The sequence below is a fragment of the Triticum aestivum genome, chromosome 3D (assembly GCF_018294505.1).
Source record: "Triticum aestivum cultivar Chinese Spring chromosome 3D, IWGSC CS RefSeq v2.1, whole genome shotgun sequence".
NCBI lineage: Eukaryota > Viridiplantae > Streptophyta > Magnoliopsida > Poales > Poaceae > Triticum > Triticum aestivum.
In genome coordinates this window covers 526,091,284-526,100,609 of record NC_057802.1, presented here as the reverse complement: position 1 = coordinate 526,100,609, position 9,326 = coordinate 526,091,284, and the positions used below count along the sequence as shown (strand labels likewise).

General features: G+C 50.1%; 1 protein-coding gene across 4 annotated transcripts; it reads left to right on the top strand.

Annotated features, from left to right (window-relative positions):
• The first annotated feature begins 3,930 nt into the window (after positions 1-3,930).
• LOC123080225 (B3 domain-containing protein VP1) lies at positions 3,931-8,362 on the top strand. 4 transcript variants are annotated; one of them, XR_006438263.1, is made up of 6 exons: positions 3,931-5,564; positions 5,789-5,905; positions 6,233-6,310; positions 7,027-7,073; positions 7,175-7,251; positions 7,872-8,102. XR_006438263.1 is itself a non-coding variant. In XM_044503125.1 (6 exons), exons 1-6 carry the CDS (start codon positions 4,020-4,022, stop codon positions 8,061-8,063), a joined length of 2,076 nt encoding a protein of 691 aa, XP_044359060.1. In that variant the 5' UTR covers positions 3,931-4,019; the 3' UTR covers positions 8,064-8,362. The 4 variants fall into 4 exon arrangements, 2 of the variants coding, with proteins under 2 accessions (XP_044359060.1, XP_044359059.1); XR_006438262.1 differs by having other exon boundaries at positions 6,230-6,310; XM_044503125.1 differs by having other exon boundaries at positions 6,233-6,330; positions 7,872-8,362.
• Positions 8,363-9,326: the final 964 nt, after the last annotated feature.

Genomic DNA, 9,326 nt, shown 5'->3' with positions numbered 1-9,326 from the left:
CCCCAAGCCCCATCTAGGGCAGGCCGCACCCCTTGGGGGGGGGGAACCCTAGATGGGGGCGCAGCCCTCCCCCTCCCCTATATATACTTGAGGTTTGGGCTGCCCAAGACACACGAGAACGTCTCTCTTTCGGCGCAGCCCTACCCCTCTCCCTCCTCCTCCTCTCCCTCGGTGCTTGGCGAAGCCCTGCGGGATTGCCACGCTCCTCCACCACCACCACGCCGTCGTGCTGCTGCTGGATGGAGTCTTCCCCAACCTCTCCCTCTCTCCTTGCTGGATCAAGGCGTGGGAGACGTCACCGGGCTGCACGTGTGTTGAACGCGGAGGCACCGTTCTTCGGTGCTTAGATCGGAACCAACCGCGATCTGAATCGCTTCGAGTACGACTCCTTCATCCGCGTTCTTGCAACGCTTCCGCATCGCGATCTACAAGGGTATGTAGATGCACTCCCCTTCCCCTCGTTGCTAGATTACTCCATAGATTGATCTTGGTGATGCGTAGAAAATTTTGAATTTCTGCTACGTTCCCCAACACATATAGTATTTCTACTTGGTACGAATTTTTGGCTAGCAAAGATATTGAGCAAGCAGCACATGTTGGAAGATCTATAACTATATAACTTCTATGTGAATATAAGAAAGCATAACTCATTACGTTGTCTTCCTTGTCCAACGTCAACAATTTGACATAAAATACTTAATGGGGCTCACAATCATAAAAGATGTCCAAGATAGTATATTTGCATGTGAATCTTCTCTTGCCTTATTAATTCTTTCATGAATTGCATCGTTGAGCAATTAAAAGTTCAAAGGTTTGGCATGGATGTTGATGTAGAATACTCTTTGGAAACAACAAAGACTTAAAAAGGTTCTCTTTCATGAGAGAATGTTTGAAATGGGGCTCTTGAGTGAATTGGTTGAATAAGTATGGACCTAAAAAGATGTCTGCTAATTTTTCGTACAACTCGGAAGCTCCGACAGAAATGCAAAGAGGCAGCTTTCATATAGCTCAGAGGGTCTGACTAGGTTTCATCCGGAGGCTCCTATTAGCACTGGCACAACTACACACACACACCTCTACACATCGTTCAATTTTTTTTAATCGTGGTGTGTTCGGAGACTCTGACCAATATTTCGGTGGCTCCAAATGGAGTTGTGGTGGGGGTTTGAAATGTCCGTATCTCTGAATAGAATAGGAGGCTCCAAATGGATGTGTATTGGTGGCTTCAAACAATGTAAAGAGAGATGGTAGGGAAAGGATTGAGGTGTTAGAATGATTTTTGGAGTTTGATCTTCAAGCACTCAACAAGAAATCTCAACGCCACACATCCTTGACCCCCTTTTTTGATAGTATCGTCATACATATGGACTCAATGTAAAATATTTTGCTTCCATTTGTTTGTCAAATGTTGCATCAACATTTTTCTTACGATTTATTAAACACAATAAATCATTTGTATTTTCATTTTTCATTGAAATATATAGCAAAAACATCCCCCCTCAACAATCATGCATGATATCATCTAGTTATCAATTAAAACATGTGCACAAGCAAATAATAAAGTAATAAAAGGTTCATATAGTGTTGCAAAATCTCATTGACATGGTTGATTCATAGTCAATAAAAAACACTATTTATCAATTCAAAACACGAGACATCAACATATTGCACAACAGGGAAAACTTCACGTCGAATGTTAGCACTCACGAGTTAGATATCAAATCGATCAATTGCCAAAAGATATTTGCTTTCGCAATGTATACATGCAAATTTTACCAATAACGTTTCCGTGCTATCAGCCATAAAGTTTCACAATATATCTATGCAGTTATTGTCAATGACCGTTTCCGTGCTATCATCCGTAAAGTCAGTAGAAATAAGGACTTACACTGCACACTTACTGCTAATGAATGTGTTCTATATTACAACATGTAACGGACAATCAAAATAGAGATACACATCATTCTTCCTCCTTTTTAGAACCATAAACCATGGATGTGACGTAAATATGATATATGGTATGTAAAATATGATGTAATTCATGTAAGGTATGTGTAATATTTCCGTGTAGATTTTTTTGTCAATGACAGTTTCTGTGCTATCATAAAGTCAGCAGAGGTAAGGACTTACAGTGCATACTTACTGCCAATGAATGTGTCTACAGTACATTATGTAACGGACAATCCAGATAGAGATGCACATCATTGTTCCTCCTCTTTAGAACCGTAAATCACGGGTGGGACATAAATATGATTTTTTTTCTTTAAAAAAGACGTAAATATAATATAAGGGATGTGTTACCCATGATCATCTACTCAGAGAGAAGTGAGCAACCTAACAATTCAACATGGGAGATCTTAAATGTTGGAATGGCTGATGGATCAATCACGATATACCAAAATTTCTTGAGGATATTTGTCGCTCCTAGGTCAATACATCTGTTACCCATCTTAAATGTCTACCATACATACGCATACAATCTTCTCGATCAATGCGGTCACCTGCTACATTTAAAACACGCAAAGGCCGATAATAAGATCAATATCATGTAGCTAAAACATTCGGGCACAACTAATTCAATGCCAATGTAAAATGTGATACACCAGATTGCCTACCTACAAAATATTTCACATAGCCACGCTATATATCTCATCATCCTCGTTGTATACTCCGTATGTCTACTCTCGTTGATTGAAAACGCATATATTCTCTCCGTTCCTAAATATAAGTCTTTTTAGAGATTTCAAAGTGAACTATATACGGATTTATATAAACGTAGTTTACAGTATAGATTCACTCATTTGCTCAGTATGTAGTTTATATTGCAATCTTTGAAAAGTCTTACTACAGTATTATTTAGGAACGGAGGGAGTACAAGGCGACCGTCTCAAACTGAAAGAGGAAAAAAAAAAGAAATGAAACAGCTAGCGCAAAGCGCCAAAGCTGCAGCGACGCAATACTCATCAGTTTCAGTAGTACTTCGTCATGGTGTCATTCATGTGATGGAAACAGATATACGTATATCAATTGCACTGCTCAAGCATTTCCAGAAAGAGTTAAGAAACGCCACGAAATACTGTTGACTATGGCCGCAACAACCTCCTACGAGTAGGACAAGGCAAACGCTCCATCCACACGCAACGCCCACACCAGGTACATGTATCTCCGGGCTGCCGTCGAGCTGGCCGCGGCATGGGCCATGGCTCCATACACGCCACCTCCACGACCAATCATTCGGCACCACGTCATCCCAACCACATGTGTCCCTCGTCCACGTCAGGCGCGCCCGTCCGTGTAGGCTTCGGCGCGTGCGCGGGGACGCGCCACCCCTAGTTCCGAGACAGGCCTGATGTCGCCTGGGAAGCGCGCGTCCGTCGGATCTGGAGGGTGGCTCCATCGGACGGCGCGAAAGGGACCCAGCGCGCAGCGCCCAGTCGGCGCTCCAGCGACACAGACATCCTACGAGGCGCAGCCGCTACGCGCACCCGGGTCCGGTCCACGGACGCATGGTGGATGGCCCCCGCATGCCACGCAGGGGTCAACATTATCACGCGCCGAAACAAAAGTCTCCCACCAGCAGCGCCTCCGGGGTAGAGAGGTCGTAACTGACATGTGGGCTCGCGTCACGGGGCCCCGCTGTCATCGAGCAGGACCATGCAGGGCGTCACCCCACTAGCGGTGGTCGAAGCCCTCTCACTGAAGCTGGGTCCCGGGGTTGTGGTGGGACCCGCGGGCAGTGGGAGGGGCCGAGAGTGAGCGGGGCATGGAAAGGGGAGATGCCCTCGAGAGGCTGGCGTGGGCGGTGGAGCGCTTCCCACAGCCCTCCGCGGCCGCCACGTGGGGCGCGCGGCCGCACTCTCTCCCTTCCACCTCCTGCTTGCCCTGTTCATCTTCAGAGTACTGCACCCACCCCCTACCCCCACCCCCAACCCCGGCCGCACCTACACACAGGGCGACAAACGCTTTGGCCGCACACACACATCACATCTCTCCCTCTCGCTCTCGCTGCCTCCCTTTGCATGGACGCCTCCGCCGGCTCGTCGCCGCCGCGGCACTCGCAGGGGGACGCGCCGAGGCGCGGCGGGCCCCGCCGCGGGAAGGGCCCCGCGGTGGAGATCCGGCAGGGAGAGGACGACTTCATGTTCGCGCAGGATACCTTCCCGGTCCTCCCGGACTTCCCTTGCCTCTCCTCGCCGTCGAGCTCCACCTTCTCCTCGTCCTCCTCCTCCAACTCCTCCAGCGCCTTCGCTGCCCCAGCGGGAGCGGGCGGGCGTGGGGGCGAGGGAGCGCGCGGCGAGCCGTCCGAGCCTGCAGCGGCCGGGGACGGGATGGACGACCTCTCCGACATCGACCACCTGCTCGACTTCGCGTCCATCAACGACGACGTCCCTTGGGACGACGAGCCGCTCTTCCCCGACGTCGGGATGATGCTGGAGGATGTCATCTCCGAGCAGCAGAACCAGCAGCCTCCGGCGGGCCACGGCGCGGGCGGGAGAATGGCGTCGCATGCGGCCGCTGGTGGAGGAGATGATGCCTTCATGGGTGGCGGCGGCGGGGGGAGCGCGGCGGACGACCTGCCGCTGTTCTTCATGGAGTGGCTCAAGAACAACCGCGACTGCATCTCGGCCGAGGACCTCCGCAGCATCCGCCTCCGTCGATCCACCATCGAGGCCGCGGCCGCGCGCCTCGGTGGGGGGCGCCAGGGCACCATGCAGCTGCTCAAGCTCATCCTCACCTGGGTGCAGAACCACCACCTGCAGAAGAAGCGCCCCCGCGTCGGCGCCATGGATCAGGAGGCGCCGCCGGCAGGAGGCCAGCTCCCCAGCCCCGGCGCAAACCCCGGCTACGAATTCCCCGCGGAGACGGGTGCCGCCGCTAACACATCTTGGATGCCCTACCAGGCCTTCTCGCCAACTGGATCCTACGGCGGCGAGGCGATCTACCCGTTCCAGCAGGGCTGCAGCACGAGCAGCGTGGCCGTGAGCAGCCAGCCGTTCTCCCCGCCGGCGGCGCCCGACATGCACGCCGGGGCCTGGCCGCTTCAGTACGCGGCGTTCGTCCCAGCTGGGGCCACATCCGCAGGCACTCAAACATACCCGATGCCGCCGCCGGGGGCCGTGCCGCAGCCGTTCGCGGCCCCCGGATTCGCCGGGCAGTTCCCGCAGCGGATGGAACCGGCGGCGACCAGGGAGGCCCGGAAGAAGAGGATGGCGAGGCAGCGGCGCCTGTCGTGCCTGCAGCAGCAGCGGAGCCAGCAGCTGAATCTGAGCCAGATCCAAAGCGGCGGCTTCCCTCAAGAACCATCCCCCCGCGCGGCGCACTCGGCGCCGGTCACGCCGCCCTCTTCCGGCTGGGGAGGCCTCTGGTCGCAGCATGCCGTCCAGGGCCAGCCCCATGGCCAGCTCATGGTCCAGGTTCCGAATCCGCTGTCGACGAAGTCCAATTCCTCGAGGCAGAAGCAGCAAAAACCCTCGCCGGATGCAGCAGCGAGGCCGCCCTCCGGCGGCGCCGCCACGCAGCAGCGCCCGGGGCAGGCGGCGGCTTCCGACAAGCAGCGGCAGCAGGTGCATGCATGCACGAACACCTCTTGCCATCCATCCATCGATCGCCATCCCGCATAGAATCACAAGCCATTGCTCCCCAAATAAGTGTGCGTACATCGTAAGAGACGCACATCGCTGTCCAGCGATAGGATATCCCCGCATCGCCATCCCGCATAGAATCACAAGCCATTGCTCCCCTGCACGGTGAATTGCGTTTCTCAACGAGGTTCCGTGCATGCGCGCAGGGTGCGAGGACGCCGGCGGCGGCGCCGGCGGCAGGAGACAAGAACCTGCGGTTCCTGCTGCAGAAGGTGCTCAAGCAGAGCGACGTCGGAACCCTCGGCCGCATCGTGCTCCCCAAAGTGAGGCAGTCACCTCCCTATCGCGGTCTTCTTCCTCCATCCGCCCCATGCACCACTTGCAATTTTCAGCTATATATGCATGCATCCACTTGCAAATTTTAATTTCTCCTTGATTATATTCCTCTTTGATTAGACAAGATCCATCTTTGGATTGCACCTGTATGACCTAGCTATGAATGGATCTTCCTTTCTTTCTGTAATCTTTGTGTTGATTTCTTCTTGATTTCTCAGATTGCAAGTTTATCTATCCATGGATCTTCTTGTCTTTCTGTTGATCGATCGGTTGCGGCTAAAACGTGTCTCTTCTTCCATGGATGGTTTCAGAAGGAAGCGGAGACTCACCTGCCGGAGCTCAAGACGGGGGACGGCATCTCGATCCCCATTGAGGACATCGGCACATCTCAGGTGTGGAGCATGCGGTACCGGTAAGTAGTACTCCCGTCGATCGATTTTGGGATAAATTTAATAATAGTATTAAACATGCATGCTTTCATTAGTCCACTTTTTTCTTTTCTTCTTAATTATCTGTAGGCCACATCTAGTAAATGACATGATCACTGCATCAGTGTGTGGGACACGCACGTTCCTTTCCCAATTGGGCAAGTGGGTCATATGAATACATATGATGGGAATCCGGGAGCCAAATAGTAGCATGCATTCGTAGTGCGCCGCTCTCTCTATATATATACGTGAACGGGCATGCAGAAATTTTGTTTTCGCATCGTCTCTTGGTTCACTCGTTAGCATCACTCTGCGCAGTAGATTATCATAATCAAGTGGTGTTTCTGATACCATACTTTCTATTTTCCCATCTTCTTCTTCTTCTTCTTCCAAAGTGTATCATATGTTGCTAGTTAGCTAGAGCTGTCAAAATAAGAAAAAAGAACTAGCTAGTTTGTACTCCCTCCATTCCTAAATATAAGTCTTTGTAGAGATTTCACTATGGACCACATACGGATGTATGTAGATGCATTTTAGAGTATAGGTTCACTCATTTTACTCCGTATGTGGTCCATAATGAAATCTGTCCAAAGACTTATATTTAGGAACGGAGGGAGTATTCTGCATGCATGATAACAAATTGCTGGTACAATGATGGCTCTTGATTTTCATGCATGCAGATTTTGGCCCAACAACAAGAGCAGAATGTATCTTCTGGAGAACACTGGTGAGAGAAGAGAACCAAACTTGCCTGGTACAATTTTGAAACCAAATATATAGGTAGCTTCCCTTGTGCTCACAAAACGTATCTTCTGCTTGAACTTGTAGGAGACTTTGTTCGGTCGAATGAGCTGCAGGAGGGTGATTTCATCGTGCTTTACTCTGATGTCAAGTCGGGCAAATATGTAATGTTCATACCCTTCCCGTTAATTCATTTCCATGAAATGATCTGTTTACATCCATATGCATGTTGCAAACTGACCAGTTGGTCAGTAGCTGTCATTTTGAGAGCGCTGGTATATAATTATCACAATATATACTCTCGCGTATCAAAATATAAGGCGGATTATTGTGTACTATGAGGTCAAAGTTTTAAAATTTGACCTCCTGTATTTGCGTGAGTATATGGATATTGTGCATATATTAATAGTAATAACATCGCATTCATCTTGCAAAATACTAGTACTAGTTTTATGTCATGCATATCTCAATAGATATTCTTTATGCATGCTATGAGGTCAAAATCAAGCGTTGGAGACTGAAAAGTCAGATGTCTATGTATTGTACTCTGTGAGGGATGGAGTATACAAGACTGTTTGTCTTTGGATATCTAATTAAGTACTCCTTCCGTCCCAAAATAAGTGTCTCAATTTTATACTAACTCTAGTACAAAGTTGTACTAAGGTTGAGACACTTATTTTGGGACGGAGGGAGTATAGCAGAACTAACTTTGTACGTACTTGCTGTGCATTTGAATTAATTGTTTATAAATCAGCTAATCTCAGCCTTTCTGTGTAAACATCAGCTGATACGCGGCGTGAAGGTAAGAGCGCAACAGGATCTAGCCAAGCACAAGAATGGCAGTCCAGAGAAAGGTGGGGCGTCCGACGCGAAGGCGGGCGCAGAAGACGGTGGTTGCAAAGAGAAGTCTCCGCACGGTGTCCGGCGATCTCGCCAGGAGGCCGCCTCCATGAACCAGATGGCCGTGAGCATCTGAAATGAGCAGGCTCGCGCGGTCCGATCCCCCATTGAAGACTACTTAGCTAGCTCAAGTATACCTGTTGATGATGATCAAATCGATCTCCCGTTCTATGATCCGTGCTTCCGTGTACTGCTGTAGCCCTAGTTAGGGATGGTGATACTAAAGTAGCTATCGGTCAGATGTGACGCTGAAGAATGCATGGTCCGTGCTGTTAAACCTGTATAAAGGCTGTAACCCTTCTGTACATGCGTGAACATACCCCTATTCGTTGTGTGTTGTCCTCCTAACAAGCAAAAATCCTAGTTAGTCTTGCATTGCATAGCTTTTGATTGGCACTGACTAGACCTAGAAATTAGGAGAGAAGCAAGGAGTGTTAGAGCAACTATAGCAGAGACGCCTTATTGGCCTCATGGCCATAATGACCGGCATATTGACTATTTTGGCCTAAAAAGGCTAAATACTCGCTCTCGTCATATGGCCTCGAGTCGCCATGCATTTCTTGAGGGCGCTCCATACCCGGCGGCCGCCAGACGCTAACTTGGAAGGGAAGTCTACCTTCCTTCCAGCTAGCCTCTCGAGCACCTTCCTTCCAGCCGCACCTTCCTTCCAGCCTTTCGAGCGGCCATCTCCTTCTTGTGCCAATGGCGCACACGGCCAGACATGGGCATCAGGAAACATGCCAATTAATGGCAGCTATCATGTGCCTACTCCCTGCAACCTGCTATATTTTTTCAGCGTCCGCCGCGTGTGGCTATAAAAAGACCGTCGCCATGGTAGAATAACTTACAACCTTCTTCACTTCCAACACAGCTTCCCGGTAGGTGCTACCGGCCATTAGGTGCTACCGTAATACGGGCTTCTAGGCCGTTGGATCTTAGATCCAATGGTTTCCGGGAGCTCTTGAACATTTTACAAAAACGTCATCCTAGAGTCTAAAAATTATGCGCAGATACAATAGCTTCTTAGATACCGTCGGATCTGAGATCCAACGGCTCCCAAATGCCCGTATCACGGTAGCACCTAACAGCTGGTAGCACCTGATATTTTCCCTCCCGTAGCGACTCTCTCTCTCTATATATATCGCCATGGTTGAATAATCCTACACACACGGACCCATTACGGGGTTTTCTTTTAACTAATCTCTCCCCACCCCCTCCGCCCTGTTTTTCAGCGGGGGTGGGGCCCATCCTCTCCTCTTGTCCAATCCCAATCGCCCATTCTGTTATTCCGTGAACCCCGTAATCAACCCCTCCGTGAGTCTAGCATTACTCGCGCTTC